The 18,392-nt window shown below is 49.1% G+C and overlaps 1 protein-coding gene across 1 annotated transcript in view; it reads right to left on the bottom strand.

Annotated features, from left to right (window-relative positions):
• LOC125957224 (autophagy-related protein 13 homolog) overlaps window positions 1–18,392 on the bottom strand; it is a 36,363-nt gene that overhangs the window by 4,185 nt on the left and 13,786 nt on the right. Inside the window, exons 2-3 of the mRNA XM_049689778.1 lie at window positions 14,827–15,184; window positions 2,690–2,885 (exon numbers count right to left, since the gene is read on the bottom strand). Coding sequence (XP_049545735.1) covers window positions 2,690–2,885; window positions 14,827–15,184 — 554 coding nt within the window. The remainder of the gene's footprint in view (window positions 1–2,689; window positions 2,886–14,826; window positions 15,185–18,392) is intronic.

Below are 18,392 nucleotides of genomic sequence, written 5' to 3'. Positions count from 1 at the left end.
CGATACGATACGCTCGCCGCGATGATGTTTCCAGGCCATTTCTTTTGATGAAAATCCAATGGATTGCCATGCCAGCGCCCGAACCCGCAACCCAGGTACAATCAACTAGAGAAAGAGGACTATCTGACTATCTGGCTTGAATGAGCATTGAACCCAGATAAGGCCAGCAGCAATCACCTGCACGGCCGTAAGTAGGATTTTGTAATAAATTGTGATTACAAAACTAAATGCTGCACCGCTACGGTGCAACCTCGAGCTATTATCATGACTATTAACTTATAACCTGGGGTGTGCTGGGGACGTCAGTGCTTACCAAAAGCACCTCGAGCTCGCCCTGTTGCGATTACCCCCTTTTGCGGACTCCCTTTGGGCTGTCTGCCACAATCGCCACAGGAAAACGGCGAGCAAAAAGTGGGAACCGACGACTTTAATCTAGCAATGGCCGCCGTCCATGGGTACTCATGAGCATGTCGCACAACACACCAATCCGGTTATCACCGATCGGTGTTGTTGTGGTGGGTTTCGTTCGTAGGTGCACTGCTCATTCTCATTTTCGCCGATGATGACATTGCACTCGACTGATAGTGAATTAGTCTCCGGCGTTGCGCAGGCCCTTTGACCACACTTGCCTTGTTGACCTTCGCTGGATCAATGAACGGCGATCGGTTTGTGGAACTTGGCCGATCGATTCCACGATGATCGGTGTCTCTTCATGGACGCGAAGTGAGCTATCAGTGAGAGATGAATCAGTTTTTATGCTCTAAGAAATCCCTCCATTTCAAGAAATCGTATATGCATTTCGTTGATGATTTTTACGGAACTACTGGTGACTGAAGCTCTTAATCCATAAGGGGACCATGGATAATGTTATCTGACACTCTTAACAAGGTGCCTCAAGTTGAAAGTATAATGGGATTCACCATCCCCCAACAGCCGAGATAAGCTAAAACACGCGCTCAAGTTGTACACGTTATCGGACTCCACTAGTCCACTCAAGGTGGATGATTTACTCGAGCAAAGCTTCTCGGAAAAAAATTGGCGACGAGAAGCTCCTGGAACGGGGCTATCTGGGTTTCGCGGAAAGGACGTTACACACGTCACGTGAAGCATTAAGTGATATCACTTTCAATTTCCTCGTACATACCAAGAGATACTGCCATCACATGCAGCAGCAACAGAGTAGTAACACATACACACTAATACTTGATTCCCCTTATCAAACCGGTTGATTTCTCCATCGACGAAACGGCCCACCGGTTTGTGGCCTACAGAGTGGAGAACCTAGCCCGTGTGTTGATCACGAGTGGTTTCCGAAGGCCTCACACCAATGTCAACGCAACAGGTAGGCAACACCAGCAGGATTCTGGTGGTCGAAATGGCTTAGGTAGTCGTCATCGGAGCTATGAGCATTCACTCCTCAAGATAGCCTTCACGTGAGACTTCTCGCATCCTCCGTTCCGTCTACATCTCCTCGGCAACAGCCAGTAGTAGATAGTAGAAGATACTGAGGGCTGCTGACTCCTGGTAATATGCGTGAGCTCCACCACCACCGAGTGGTGGATCTTCTTCGCATTCATAACGTCTGCAGCTCCCTCTGTTGATAATTCAATTCAACAAGCTCTCTCGTACTATTCGGCGAAGAGAACGACGACCATGCGTCGCTCGCTCGCTCGCGATCAAACCAAACGCAACGCCTGAAGCAATCAAACGCATTCCGCACATTTAATGGTACCCCTTGCTTTCGACCGACATTCCACCACACAACCAACCAACTAACCATCATCGACGAGCTGACGATTTCCAGACACAAAACGCGCGCCACTGGAATGTGCACCAAAGAGAGTGTGTGTGCATGTGTGCATGTGTCTGAGTGTCTCATCATTTATGCACACGCATCTTCAACATCATCATCAGCATCATCACCATCATCGTTCGAGTTCGTGTCGAGCGTCGTCGTCAGTGAATAGGGCGCGAAATCAACGAACTGAGTATCACACTATTGCCCCGCAAGTAACTCCCCGTCCAACCCCATTCATGTGCTAGCTAATGATTGTCACACATCACGAGGGGGTCTGCCGTTCCTAGTAGATGTGATCATCACTACTCACGCGCGCTCGCATACGCGACGAGCCGTTTGTGACGCAAATGCACACCACCCATGAATCAGCACTAAACGTCCATCCGTCGGTACGACCCTCGGGGAAACCAAATTTTTTTTTGGCACCCGAAACCGGTTTATGTTCGATTGGAGGGGGATTTCCAAAAAACCAGCGGAACGGATTTCACTTGTCACACTGTCTTCCTGTTGTTTTGGTGGAGTGTGCTGGGTGGTGTTCACTGAATTACTCTCGGCAATTGTGTCACTACAATTAATGGCAGTTACTGCAGCAACTCTGTTGCAGCAACTGTTTAAAGACCGAATTTTCGGGATCCAAATAAGGGGATACCGCATCGAACCTTTCACATTCCGCCTCCTTCTGACTTGCGTTCCGTTCACTTTTGCATTCCACGATGGCCACTCTCCTGGCTTAAATTCCTCCCGAACGGCTTCCTCTCTTCGTCACTGCACTCGGCGGTTTCGAAAGAATAATCCTACAAAAATTCAAACTGGCCACATCTTTTTCGTACTGCATTTGAGGATCACCATCATAATCACTAATGCTGCTGCTACTGCCATCACAATACTTACTTCTTTTTGTTGTAGTTGTAGCGGACGTGCTTCGGGCTGATATCCTTCAGGAAGTGATCGCTCTTCAGCATGATCGTGTTGTCGCGTCCGGTTTGCGTGGGCGAAAATGTTATCTTTGTCCGGTAGGCTACTGCCATGTTTAGCGTTCCGATTTGCGTGCACAACTGTCCGACGCGTACTTGGTTGTGACCATCGCCTGTGCGGAGAACCGAGAGATGAATGAGAGTCAATGGATGAGTGTAAAGTGCTTTTGTCGTTCGTTCGGGCCGCCGAAGCGCCGCTCGGCTCGGCATTTTGCTCCCCGTCCGCCCTCGGGGGTTGTGGAGCACAACATGCGGGTTGCCGTAGTCTTAGTGATGGAGTTCACTAGCTGGCGGCTAGCGCCACCCTTCGCGCAGTGCGATCACGATCACAACGACACGCAACGCGGCGGCCCCGGGAGTAGTCGCCGCGCCCGTTCGGTGATGCGATTGTGTGACAAATGTTGGTGCCGCGCGCGCTTTCGAGCCGCGCTGAGTTCCTGTTGCGCCCAGTTGGCAGTTTGGCCGAGGTGGGAATATTTTTACACAGGAAAAATATTCCATCACTTTATTTGGATCAACTGTCGGTAACTGGTTTAGGAAAGCAATGATAGTTTTAATAGCAAGGTTAAGGTTTTGAAGTAGAAGTCTATCCGAAAGCAGCAGAGAAACCTCATTAAACCTTATCCATCACCAACACCGTTGTGTTAGTAGCACACGATTGCTGGATGTGGTACAATAGAAATGTCTTATCATGTTGCCTTCTGGCCCTTTTTATCAAACGCCCTATCCGCTGCCATTTACAGTCTATTCGACGACTCCTTTGCTGGGGATCGCCTCTAGGGGGAGGGGGGGGGGGGGTGGTACACACCGAGGGCAATAATCACGTTGTTTTGATACTCCCTTCTCCCTTGCCCTTCATACCGCCGCTCGCAATCAATCACTAACCGGCCGCTGGCGCCATTAGTGATCGCGAATCGCTTGAGGTGTACGTCTCCTGCTACATGTAAACATGAGCCACTCAACGCGCCGTGCCTCCCATGCTCGAAATAGCTTAAATCGCACCACCAATGGGATCGCTGCACGGGAATGCCTGTCCTTACATAATGGCAATCCCGGCTGCCGGCGGGATATATGGGGTTTCCGTCTCAACCGGTAGTAGTCACCTGATGTGTGTGTCCTTCGGTCAGTCAGACGGCAGCCGCGGCGACGTTTCGGTTACTTCAGGCGGTCTCATGCAATGCAATTTGCCTGTCAAACGCTCGTCCCTCTCTCTAGAGGCACCCCCCCTTGATGATTGCACCAAATTGCAGTACGAGAGAAGAGGAATGCCGGTACAGTTCTTCTCACACTTCCGTCACCTGCGATATGCACCACGATGAGAGAGTTCAACTGCTGCTGTTGCTATGCAACTTTGCCAGCGTGCTACGTAGCAAAGTCCAAGAGTAGGCGACGACGAGACGGTGTTGTGGTGCACAACGACCACCTGTAGCAGTGGAGACAGAGACACCATCAGAGAGCTAGACGCGACAGACATTTCGAAAACGATCGGCGATCGTGTCGTGATCGAAAACGTGCCAAGACCGTTTTTAAACCGTGTTAGGTAGGTGACTGCGAGCTCTACAACTACAACCGGGCGCAGAACCGGCGAATTTATTTTTGGCCTCGCATCTCTCATGATCAGTCGCGCCAGCGAACAACAACAAATGCGTAGGCCCGTAGACGAACCGCGGCTAGATGAACCGGATTGTCTCGAAACTGCTGCCAAGGGTGCCGCGATCAGCTGCGCTGGTTGTTGGGTGTTGTAACGGATGTAGCGCCCCGGTGGTTTGACTGTTTACTCATCTTGTGATCGTTAGCGTACTATCGTGAGCAGATGAGTTAGAAACGGGCAAGGGAAACCATGCGAAGGGCGTGTTACAAACACAGCTACTCCCTTCTATGCAAGGGTGGGAAGGGGGGGCTCGCTACTACTAGAGAGTGACACGTTGAAGGCCGCCGTTGGCCGTTGGTCATTAGAAATGCACCAGCAGCGCAACAACAGTGCGAGAACAACGTTCTCGTTGCCGGAACACTACAATCACCACCATCATCAACGACTAGCAGGCGCCACACGAATTGTTGCATTGAGCAACAGCGGGGAGCGGCTGGTGGAACGTTTAGCGAGAGACCGATCGAGGGATATTGTTTATCTCGAAACTTCATTGTCATGGTTTCTAACATCGAGCGTGCGAATGCACCTTTTGTTACTTCGTTACGGGAAACTCACGACGCGTCTTCTCGACCACCACTTTTGACGCCACTTTTCTTGTGATTGATAAGGAAAGTGTGCCCCACTGCCTGATGATCTGCCGCTACAAAGGGGAGTGGAGAACAGAGCCGCGGGAAGATTCCAGCAAATCTCGCAACTGACGTCAATCCCGCCTTACAGTACTTACGGGATAGATAAGGATTAGCAGTCTGTTTATTGCCCCAAAAGCGTATGTTTCGTTGCGGCGAGGTTTATTTTTAGTTGTTTGACATACCGAATGACCGCCGACTGAGATGCTGCAGAGGATGCTGCGCAACACAACCCCCCGTTGAGGTGCAGGCTCGGTTTATTATGCTCGGTACTAGTACTTGAATCGATACGGATCACCTCAACACAACCATAACCATATCAGTGCCCTGAGTGTGCCAGTGCAATAAGAACGCACTCTACTATCAGTAGTTAGACCGCAATAATTGCCTTTTACGGTAGCGATAAGACGGATCGTGACAAATCGAAAACGTGCCATTTGGCGGTTTCGAAGCTAGCTCTAGCAGCAGCTGGGATCTTGAATCTTATCACCACTGGATGATCTCGACTCAAAAGCGGTTTTCTTATCAGCCTTTTGGCGCCTTCCAAATGCAAACTGCATCACCACCGATGGCGAGGGTAATGGAAGCAAAAGCATAATAAAAGGAATCCCTCCTGCACCTTTCCGCTGTTGTCAACAGCTGGTTGCAGGTCTTAGCAACATGAAGGCATCGGAATGCTCGAAGGACAACCGAGTGCGCGATGTGTTTCGGATGAATCATAAGGGAATTGTACTTCGTACTTTGGTCCGAGATCATTCGGTGCTGCTCCAGGCGTAGCTCCAGCCAAGCCGGCGGCTGCTGAACGACCGATGATGGCCGGCAACCGTAAACAGTCAACAGAGAACGAGGGGAGGGTCGTGGTGGTGGTGGGTGACTTACAATTTCAAACAAAGACGACGCCAACGCGATCGTCGCGGCGGCGTGCGACGTGCCCGATAAGCAGCGATGGCCAATGGTAATCTCCCGCGAACACATTGCGCCCCGGTGCTTTCGCCTTTCTCGGTGCGTACACAGCTGTTGCTGGAAGGTGAGAACCAACGGTCGAAGATCGACAATGATTTATGAAACCGGACCTCTTAATCGGATGCTCACCAGGGGATTGGGAGCTGGTACTGGCCCCGTACTAAGCGAGTATATGCCAGACGAGAACGAACGCAACGCACAAAAAAAACGAACCCCAAGACGTTTTAATGTTTCAATTCAATCCATTCGATGCACTTTCTTTGTTTTATAAAGGTCTCTGTAAACACCCGGCTAAGCCGGTTGACCGGTACAACAATGTCTGTCTGGTCGACGTACCGGTTGGAACCTACTATAGAGGGGCTACGAGGAAGAAAGATCTATAATTTCCCTTCTTGTGTTCACACACACGGTCCGCCGTCCGCACACGTAAACCGGCTTCGGTATTCGTGACATTGAGCAGCGAGTGTAATGGACGTGGCGGCGGTGGCGGCGGCGAGGGTTGTTTGTGCGCACCGGGGTCGGATTGAGGGAGAAGGTTAAAAATAAAATTCTTGGCGGCGCGATATCCTTCTCTCCTCCTATGGTATGGTGTATGGTCTGGGGTGACTGGCGTTTGTTGGGCTAGCTATATTTAAAAGCCTAGCTGCAACATACCAACACACACCTTCGCACCTTCTTCCTCACCTTCTTCTCGGTGGACAGCGAATGCGTTTGCTAATTGTAAATTGCATCAAACAACGCGACGCGCGCAATAGCCGTACTGGCCGATGGATCATGAATACATATTTTTGTAAACATGTATTAGTCGTGTTGGTCTGTACTTCTAGTGTGGCACTAGTGGTCTACAGAGTGGGAGGCACAACGGAGAGTGGATCGGCTTCTTGTGCTGTGTGTAGGAGCCCATATGTTAATGACTGGCAGGCGACAACAGCTACAGCTGCAGTGGTCAACCGATCAAGGAATGCAGCACCATACCACAGCTGTACGCAGGAAGTGAAGAGGTGTGAAGCAATGGCGGCGGAATGTGGTAAGGAATGCAGCTACAATTCGATTTAATTCAATCTTATGGCACACATTTGAAACTCAATTAGATCTATGAGCTAAATTGCAGGTGTTCGCAGTAAACGGTTTTTAATGAGCCTAAGGGGTTAACGATCGAGTGCTGTATCTTGATCTCATTCCTTCGCTTTATTCGATTAGCCGTGGCCACACGGGGCGAAAACTCTAGCGCAAACGAAAAAATTAATGCCAAAACGTTTACGCTTGCCGTTTACATGCTGTCAAACGATTATTGGTCCGTGGAGCGTAAAACCTAGCGTAAAAGCTTTTTGCAAACGGTAGGGCTCACAATATGTTCTTTTTGTGGTTTACATCGACAGTGAGTGATCATTGCTAGTGTATTCAATCCTTTTCTTCAAAAAAACGATTTTAATTTCCTCAACCCGGCCATGTAAACATATCGAAGCGCAAAAGTTTTGGCATTAATTTTTTCGTTTGCGCTAGAGTTTTCGCCCCGTGTGGCCACGGCTATTCAATTAGTGTAAACCTCTTCCAATTCAATATGGCATGCAGTTAATCGAAATCCAGCGAAGACTATGCCACGAGATCGCACCAAATTCTTTCTACTAGGAAATGTTAAATCCTTCAGCAAGTTCCACATCTTTCCGTCAGGAAGTTCTCACCTTCTCTGCGGATGGAAATGTCAACTGGAAATAATATCGCACAGCAGCAACACGCACACTCACATCACAGTTTGATTCACAGCAATTAATCAACCGTTCTCATCCATTTACAACGACCCGCGGAAAGAGCAAAGCCCGCGCAAAATGGCGTTAAACGTGCGACGATGAAACGTGACACCCTTATTCGGACAATACACGCCAACCCCTTGAGAACGGGAGGGCTGGGCTCGGCCGGCCGGTCGTGCTGCGAAATGTCAATAAAGTGTCACTTACAGTGATACTACTATAAACAGCTGAATTAACTGTGTGCCCAGCGGTGCTCTTGCTTGATAACGAGCGAAGCACACGGAGCAACAGTTGTGCGTTGTTCGCTCGAGAACAAACTTCCTGCCGTTTGTACACAGACCCCTTTCCGCGCTCACGCTCGCAGCACGCCGGATTCCGGGGACCACTTCATCAAAAGCTAATATGTTTATCAGTTAAACCGGTATCGGAGCGATCGTAGAGAATGAGGATGACTATTCACTACAAAACGATTGTGTTGTGTGATGATCATAGTTTTATGATATGGCAACCGCTGTTGAGTCATCTACGGCGTATAGCAAACCCCGTGCTCCTCCTCCTCCTGCTCCTCTATCCCCTAGATCTGTGAAGTACGGAACTAAAGCGGCTACTACCGCAATTAGAACCTGCCATAACCGGTGGTAAAGCCCGGTGTAAACCGGTTTCACCAACCCCCCTGGTAAGCGCGCATGGAGACGGAAAGCGGCGAAAACAAGTAAACAATCTGCATCCACCACTTTCCTCCTCCTCGTACCGGATGATCACCATTCCCAACGGAGGCGCCGGTTACCCTGGCGACCGGGCGACAGGGAATTATATCATGAAATCGATCTGCGAATCTGCGTTCGTCGCTTGATATTACACAAACGAACGAACTGATCGTTGGAATGCAGCCGCTGCACATTGCGGTCTTCAGCACTGCGCACACGTAACGGATCTTCGTGTTCTTTGCTTTGCTCAACAACAAACCCCAACATATTCTGGCAATCAAGGTAAGGCTCGGCCCTTGGCGCCAGTCTGCTAGACAGCCAGCCAGTGGAGAATGCGACATTCGCACTCGTGGAAACCCAGCAAGTGCCCGGTGTGTCCTGTAGGCAAGGTCGTCACAACATACGCTGCAGCATTATGTCTACTGTATACCGTTCGTCCAACTCAAGGTCTCCCTAGAGAGAGAAAAAGAGGGTGGCCTCTGGTTCGCGAATGGAGACAATTGCTGGGAGAGTCAATTGCCAACCGGTGGCCACGCGGCGAGCGTGACTGACCTTGACATCAAACACCCTCATGCGATTGCCGCGTTGAGGCTTTTGTGACGCGAGTGTATGCCTTACTTTCCCGCACGCCGCACCAAATCGATCAGCGTCCAGATGAGCAATATGCTCAGAACGAGGGAAGAAAGGAAGGACAGGTGCTTCACTCACTACTAATTGGGTTACGCGGACTCCTGTCGCGATGTGGGCATGAGCTCTTGCTTGCGAAGCCACGTAACGCATAATGGAAACATCTGAATTGATTTCCAGAACGCGCAGAAGAACGGGAAGAACGGAATGCGAACGGTAAGCTTGTTGGCCGATGCAACCCAAAACCGGTAACCGGTTAGTCAACAGGTGGACGTGATGGTTCACCTTTAAGCAGAAGGAGTCATTTGAAGGAGGAATTGGAAGTAAATATTGTTTCGCTCTCGGCTTAATGGCAACCCAAAGACATCCTCGACAAGAGTAAAGACCGTAGGAAAAAATGATGTTCCGTGAGTTAAAAGCAACCTTCTGGAGAGCAAACGATTCGGAAGAGCAACTCAAATACAGCAATTTTCGTTGACAATTAACCTTTTCAGGATGTAAGCAGAAGCACCCTTTGTCGAAACGCTTGATCCTGCAGCGTTTGCTTCTCTATATGTTGCATAGAGGTCGAGTGGAGCGAGCACTTTTTGCTTATTAGTTTCAAACCGAGCCCCCGGGGATATTATCAAATGCAACCTACACGGTGTGATTCCTGACGAACGTGGTTCCATGCATACGGAATGGCTGACTACTTGGCTTGGCGAGAAGTGTCCGCTATCACATGAGGGACACACACCACGTCTCATTTATACGGCCGGAATTCCCTGTGCCCAGCACACACGTACGGAGGGGGTTCGGGGTTCGGGTTTTTACCCCAGCATTAACATACGCCCTGGGTAACGCTGGAATAAACCGGCTCAAGAGGATATGATCGTCCACACCTCGTACACGGTGGTGTTTGTGTTCAATTCACTCCATCGTGTTAATTAATATTTTATCATCGTACGGAGAAGCGCTGCCTCACTCACGAGGGACCATTACCGGACCGGTGGCCGTTTTGATGGCGTCGAGAAAATTAATCAAGAAATTAGTGCCAACCAACGAGGCCCTCGAAGATGTCGTCTTGCGTTGACGATACGCTGGCCACTTCCTTGACAATGTCGCATCTAGGGGAAACACCTGTGTCACCAAAGGGAAGGCTGTGCTCAGTCGGAACCTCGGTCCTAGTTTCGTTTTCCGTACGTCATGTTTTGCCAGTGCTGTGTGATCAACACCTTCGGCCTTCGAGAGGACGGTCAGTTCAGGGGGGAATCTTAATTTCTTCATACTGTCACGAACCGCTGGAATGCAGCTGCAAGTAAAAACATTAGTTTCGTGCCGACGGAACGGACAGATGATGATGCTCTTTTTGTTACGCTCTTTCACTGGCCATTAACAGTGCGAACACATTGTGGAGAATGGAGCACGTGCCAAGGAAGCAGTTTTTTCTAATTGATTTGTTTCCAGTATACTGAAGCTCTACGGGTCTTGCCGGTTTATATTTAGAACTTGGTCTCAAGCTACTGGCAGCGATAGGACAACACACAGAGCGCTGATGATGAACAGAGAGGGACGAGGAAGAACGATGCGGAAGCAGCAACATGCACTGAAAGCTGTCACACAACAACTAATGCAAACGAACGTCGTCGTTCCACTAGAGGAAAGGTAGAATGTAAATTAGCGCAACTGTGACGCCATCGGGGACACATCTATTACTCGGTATTGCCCCAACCCCTGGTAATTCACAGTTCTGCGGACCGATCCGGGGTATGTTTACGATTGCTTTGTATAATTTACAACCAAAATCGTTTTCTATGAAACGAGAGACATTTATAGCATTTACAAAGAGGACATCGTTGGAAACCGAACGCGGATCCCTCCCTGCATGACCTCATGATGTTGGACGGGCCTTTCTCTACTGCCCTGCACCTACTTGCTTAATTTATTCGCATAAATTGCATAATGCATTGCTTGAACGGTGCGTTTTGAATGTTCAAACGATTCGAATGATAGTCACCTCGGATCGTCACTCGGTTGTCACTGGGCGTACCCGATCATTCGATCGTTCGATCGGTACCTCATTTTCAATCCTTAAGGTTAGTGACCAAGTTGTCGCTCGGTGCCACCGGGAGTGAGTGTTCAGCCTATGTTAATTCCAACTCACTGATCGATGTAGCACACACGATACGATTGCTCAATCGAACTCTACTGATTATCAGCTAAGTCGACGTAGAGACGATTCACTCGTATCTAAGTTATGCCGTCTATCTAATGGCATTGCATTCCATGTGGCCCATCACCAACCAAAGTGGTCCCTTCGGTGGAAGACAACACATTTTCGAAATTCGTAATCATGAGCAGCTTCGAATAAATCACGATCACGTGCTTCCACTCGTGAAGGCCGTTCTCGTTGGCAAGGTCGATTGAAACGGCATGCCGACACACCCGCACCGCGGTAGCCACCGGACCGGGCCGATACATTTCCAAACCCGTGCACACTCAACCGGAACTGTGGGCTGCGGGACAGTGAGCGTACTAGAGCGCTGGCGACGTTTCCTGTCAAAGCCTACCTTTATAAATGTGGCACATTCTTCGCATTCCATTCGCGCGAACATTAAAACCGATGTGCCAAAGTCCACTCGCTCACCGACCCCATACGCCATTTTTCTAGGGCACGACACCCTCCCTTTGAAACAATTCTGAATTTCGTGTGTAATTTAAAAGGTCGTGGCTCATCCTCCGTACAGTGTATTTCATTCCTTCGTGGTGGATGACAGATAATGAGCTATGAGGAACACATCAGGTGCCTGCATGGTAACAGCGGCGGCGGCAACAATTGTGTGCCCTGAGCTAAGATAAATGGCGCGAAATTGTGGCACGAAAAAAACCCCTCGCCCAGTTAAAAGCGCTACAGCACCGACGATAAAGCACATTCGCTACCTTGTGTGAGTCGATTAAATTCGAAGGAAATTATCGCTCTTGACGACACGACGACGTGCAGCACCACCACCACCGCATACGGTCGGTGGTCTAGAGTGCATTATCTTTTCTCTTTCTACCGCGAACGGTTGAACGAACGTGTCTCGACCCCGATTTGGTATGCAAATCCCGTGATAAACCGGTAAGAAATCTCACCTGGCAGCCGGACACATTCGAAAAGAACAATGACGTTGATGCGAAGCATTAAGTACAATTCCCATTTCATGTTTCCAAGGCACAATACCGGAACTGCGGTAGCGTTACTTCTACGGTGATCGATCGGAAACAAATAACAGAAGCGTAAAGCTTGTTGCACTTCCTACCAGCATCACGCGACTCCGAGATGCGCGAGATGCACCGCCAGCAATCAGACATTTCTACGGAAGTAATGCAGCCGCTGCGCTGATGCGACGCCACCCGCCGTACAACCGTGAGAGTAATGAAGGTGACCTTCAGGTGCACCATAAATCAAACTTAATTAAAGCCAATTATCACGAAATGTTTTCTTTCCGTCCTCGAAACGGAGAGACGACAACGGTGGTGTCTTTCTGTCGCTGTCATCTTAAAAGTGTGAGAGAGCGTCACGCCACGTCAACAGCGTCAATCTTGTGCCGAATGATGCGACGAAACGAAATGTGCCAACTCATCGTACAGCGTACCGCCAAAAGTGCAGAAGAACCACGGTCGTGATGCGCGCTGATAGTAGGCAATATATCTGGCCGATGTTGGATAGCTTTTCGATGCCCTTTTATGATTCTTTACTACCTTTAGCTGGACTTTTCTTATACTTTTTCAACTAAGGAGCGCATCAAGAGCCAGCACGATCTCTCGTCACGCCAGGCCCATTACATCACATTTGTAGGGGCATTCGACATTGTTTAAATGTTTAACAATTGCACCCCGGTTTCGACCGAGCAAAGTATGAGAGAGTGATTCGTTTCCAGTGCGACTTACACCATAGCCAGTGCCGGGGTTGCGAGATGCACCTGATGTCCGGTTGCTGTTTATTAATGCGGCCTCTGCCTGCCTGAGGTGTTTTGTACATATTGAATCTCCAAGTAAATAGAAGAACCTATTGAACCTCTGCGAAAAGGGGGGAAAAAGGAAGGCATTAACACCCCGGCCCGGAGTGGCCCCACGCTCCTCCTCTCAGGTGCTGCCCTGAGGCAAAAACAATGATTTTCTCTGATTTCGATACGCTCGCCAGTTCACGTAGCTCAGCAGTATGGACCATAGTCAGATCTCGAGAAGTGTCGAGTGGGTACCGTGGAGAGTTGGTAAAACGCTAAGACGATCGGTGCGATGGGGCGGTGGAGTGAGTCGAGCGCGACTATGTCTGAAGGTCGTCTGGTAAAGTTAGTGTTGTGCCTTGGATCTTCGATGGATGTTTGTATGTGTGTTGAAATGGAGACCAATGGAACCCAGACCAAGGCATCAAAAAGGTGTGCAGCACCGTGCTGTGATGCTGATGCTGAGCTACCACTGCACACTAACACCATCTGCTACCTGCAAATGCGCTGCTAGTATTTGTTCAGTTTTGTCAAGCCAATCTCTTTTCCTACAAGCGAAATCGCTATCGATAGTAGCTTTTGCTGCAGGCCATCGTTTTGCAATCAGATCAGAGAAATCTGGTTGGTAAAAGATGAGATACGAGGAGAAAAGATTGGAATCGAGCAGGAAAAGATTACATCTCTTGATCTGGATGATTGAGCCCCAGATTTGAAAGTCCAATCCCCCGCTATTATAACCTTGATTCTTGAACTAACTTCACAAGAACAAGTTGGTCGTTGACCGGCAATACTTGCCAAGTAGCATAACTAAGAGCGACACGCGAAAAACTGGTCAGCGACCACGACAAGCATCGCCACGTCAACAAGCCCATTTAGGAGGCGCCATTGCCGGAGGCTCACGCAAAAACTACCTTGCCGCGATCTCCCTTTTGTGCCAAGGTAATTATTTTTCGCCATCATCCGAAACATGGCACCGTACCGTCGTGTGCTGCTGGCGCCACTACGATGATGCCAACGATGATGATGATGACGGTGGTGGCATGTCAACCCCCAATTGGCGCCACAGCGCAAGCCGATTGCCCTCGTGGCGAAGCGTGCCATATCGCGGGGGAAACCCCTTTAAAACGTGCGTGTGTATGTATGCGTGCTTACATGCAACGACGCGGCCACTAACACGACGACGCTAAGGTGCGCCCGTTGACAACATGGAGAGCCGATGCAAAAGCTGTGCCAACAGCGGGGCCACCAGGGGCATAAACCTGCCGACCAATACGAATCGTACACGCCATCATCGCGCCGGGTGCGACGAATGCTGAAGCACCTTTGCAGCATGCAGATGAGCGGTTAGCGGTGTTTTACACAGCGTGGCCAAAAAGTCGTCGGTCACTCGCAGCTTTTTAAAACGCGAGCGACGGCTTCGCTGATTCCATGTGCCTGGAACGAACTGCAGTTCTCCCGGAACCGGAATTTGTACGCTCGTGGCACTAGCAACGATCGTAAACATGTTTACGAGAGCTTGTACTTCTCTCGGACACACAGGTTCTCGCCGCGTGTGGTAATTGCTCCGGTTCCACTTCAGCATTCCACTGCCGCAGCACCCTTGCCGCTGCACAACCGTTTTCAATCAAAATCGACATCCAGCGTGGTGTGCCGATGTGAATAGTGACGGGTTCTACTATGAGTTTGAATTCTACGAGAGAAAAAAAGAGAAAGAAAAGGCCACTCCTGGGGGCATCCTCCTGCCGTCACGAAGAGCACACTTACCTAACTGATGGGTCTGTGGGTCGCCGATGTAGATGCGATAGTAGATGTCGTACGAATCGGAGCGCTTCAGGCGTGATACACGATAGGCGGGCGTTACGCGCGTGACGGATAGGAGCGATTTGAGCAGTAAGCCCATCCGATTGTAGATCACGTTGGTGGCCCGCTGCGGGGCGTTCGTTTGGTCGGTCCGAATGCTCAGTGACCAGACCTCCAGTATCATGCTACCACCTTCGGCCGTTTGCAGCGAAATCTCTACGCACAGCGGCAACCGTGAGACGATCGACTCATGCTGGCTACCCTGGAGCGCTTTCTTCGTATCAACCAGTACGTCCGGTTGGTCGGTGATAGCGATGTTAAACTATTTGTTGCGAGTGCATCGAGAAAGAGAGAAAAAAAGAAACGGTAAGATTAGAATCTATTGACAAAAAAACCAACTTCGGTTCTGTGATCCATCGATCGATAAATGTTTGATGAATTATCGATGAGCACGTGAAACACGCATTAACACTGAATAAAACATGATTATGTACTAGCGATGTGCTGACCTAGAAAAGTAAGACGCAGCCTATATCAATTTTACATACTCGGATCGATCGGAGCATAGTGCGTCTAGTGGTGGTATCCTGCGACCTTGTGCTAGATGCATGGAACGAGCCTTCAGACACAATGTAGGTCGGAATAGTTAATCGTTTCAGGAAAATGGAAAGTAATTGAGGACACCCGACGAGCCCGATCGATAAGCCAATCGTTTCCGCTGTAGCGATGTCGCTTTCAGATAAACTTGACGTTCGTTTGTCTTCAGTATTCTTCTAGCAGTGCATAAGAGTAAGGTCGTAACAGAAAAACACGAATATTTAACAGTCCTTGTAGGTTATCAGCGTGTTCAAATGATCTCCAAATTGTAATAATGGTATGTGCATAATCCGCAGCAAAGAGCAAATGATCTCGAATTATAGAAACACTTCCGGTTCGCTTAATTCCGTTTGTTCGCTTTAATCAGCGTATATTTTGCTCAAAAAGCAAGGTGAAATTATGTATTTTCCTGCGCATAACAGGCGTGATAAGCGGCACTCTTCCCCTTGACGGCAGGCTTTAACGGAAGCAATCTCTACTCACTATCAGTTGCCCTTCAACAGGGCCAGAGAGAGAGATTTACTGCGATCAACGGTCTGGGAGGAGCATAGAGCGGGTCCTGACCCTGCGCTGTCGCCGACGGCGTCTACCTGTTCCGTTCAGATCCGAAACACTGATGACCCCACTGACTTTACAACCCCCCGTCGGACAGACTGGTGCGTCGTAATAAATTCGGAATTGATAGTGAGTGTCCATCTAACGGCATTTGCCTTCCCTCCAATGTATCAGGCCTACAGGGCCGGGGATCGTACGATCGTACGCGGTGTACTAAAGTTGTTTAATGGAAAAGTACGCCACGTTCTTCGAAGGGTCTGGGCTGGTCGTTAGGTCGGTCGTACGCCGTTGTGTACACGAGCATCAAGATGCGACGCAGGAAAACAAATCAATCAGTGTGTACTACTACGTACAACAGTAGACCGCTCTGCCTAGCACGGGGCACCACATCTGGTTGTACAATCAACGCCGCGAGAGATGACAACACGACGATGGGCGAGTAAACACACCATACGCAGGGGGTGTGGTGGTTTAGGATGCTGCACAGGCCGTTCGCAATTACCCCCTTAGACAAGTCAAGACCGGCTACTGCTGCTGTGCAATTGGATGACACCCAGGTCATTGAAACCATGTGTTTGCACGATCGGTCGGGCTGGCGAGCTGGCATTTGTTACGAAAACGCTTTTGTTGGCAAACATTTACTGATGGTGCGATGATAATAATAATGCCGAAACGATAAGAAAGGAATTCATCAGTAAAGAGGAACGAAACTTTCTCATAAGCACACCGTGGCTGCATTTTTGCTAACACATTTGTGTTGAATTTTAAATCCCCTTGCAGCGGGGAAACTTCGTTAGATCCATAAACATAGCAAAGTCTGAGTCCCGTGACCGCCGTTTTCCGTTGGCCGTTTTGCCCGATTCCCACATTCATAATATGGTCCCACGGCCATTTCCCGACTGCTATGGCTATTTGCCGTGGCCATGACCGTTCCGGTGAACGATCGCTGCGCCCGCATTCGCACTACCAGCATATAATGTTGCAAAAATGGACTGTCCCACCATCATCCCAGCCCCCCTCCCTCTTTTGGACACAAATGATTTCTAATGACATTAAAACGAACGAAAGAATGTCCCTGAAGTGATTCATTCATCCCAAAATTTGAAACCAAAACCGCGTTGCGAATGTCATAAATGGGAATTTAAAGATCGGAAAGATCATTACTGTTGGTTATTAGCTGCCAGTTTCGCTTCGATGGGTCCATGGCCGCGCTCTCTCTCTCGCGAATGTCACCCATTCTGAATTAGGACAAAAGCTAGCTCAATCGTAACTAAGATTAATGATGGCTAGTTTGGAAAAGCTTGTGGTCCACCAGCTTCCGCTAATTATCAATGACAGCTGGGTTTTGCGGTATTCAGGCGCTTTTGGAAGCAACAACCTCTGGCAAGAGCAGAGGATGCCGCTCTCCTCTGATGAGTGATGAGGATCTCTAGTAATGACATATGGATGCGGGCGTAAGTTGGCGATCAATCGTGGAAGTAGAAATGAATGGCCTGTCTTATAGTGTTGATAATTGTTCTACTCTTTATCAATTTTACGTTGTGCATTTCGACAAAAGCTATAAGTTATATTTCGTGGTTGGAAGTGATGTTCCATATGTTGTACATTTAAGGAACTCTCCATTAGAGCGAAGATATTTTCCCTCTCCAGCCTCTGTAGGAACATTTTTCACTAGATGTTCACTGTTCCAAATGTCTAATGATTTTTTTACGACCTTTCCTGTATATTCAGGACGAAATTAATTTCCATGCCGAGTGTTTCGAATTCTTATAAACACATTAACTACTTTAAGATCTCCACCACCGTGTTCATATCACGTATCTCAAGTGAGTTGAATCCATTTGCAGAGCATGCAGCATACTTCATCCAATGCTGATGCTTTTTTTATGCTGTCCATCCATTTGGCAGCATGGAAAAGGAAAACAAACAACAATATGCACTTTAGAGTAAAAATACCAAAGCACCTATACCCGGGGAACATTATGCAGCAGACGGCTACAGAGGATGCAGCAGCACCAGAGCCGTAAACAAACAATGGTACTGTTTCATCGCCAGATTTCAGTCAGTGTTGCGTCCGGTAAGGGCCGCAGCAACTTAGCGGCTCGCTCCACGGTGTGGAAAGGGGGTGTTTTTGGTCGCTCACCCAGAACGACAATCAGTGACCTCAATTCACATCACCAGACGTACAACCCGCCCTGCCCAGCCATACTCTTTCCCTTCCCAAAGCATGTGACATTTGCGTATACAGTCGTCCCCTGGCCGAACGGCCAATCGAGCGTTTAATGGAAAAGAGTCTCGCGAGGCAGCAGAAGTATCAGCAACCAACGAGAAGCTACAAAACGCACTTAAACACTTTGTTTATGAATCCGCACGGTTCT

This window comes from Anopheles darlingi, chromosome 3, assembly GCF_943734745.1.
Source record: "Anopheles darlingi chromosome 3, idAnoDarlMG_H_01, whole genome shotgun sequence".
In the NCBI taxonomy this organism is placed as follows: domain Eukaryota; kingdom Metazoa; phylum Arthropoda; class Insecta; order Diptera; family Culicidae; genus Anopheles; species Anopheles darlingi.
Note: the sequence above shows the minus strand (reverse complement) of the source record. Positions and strands in the feature narration are given on the sequence as shown.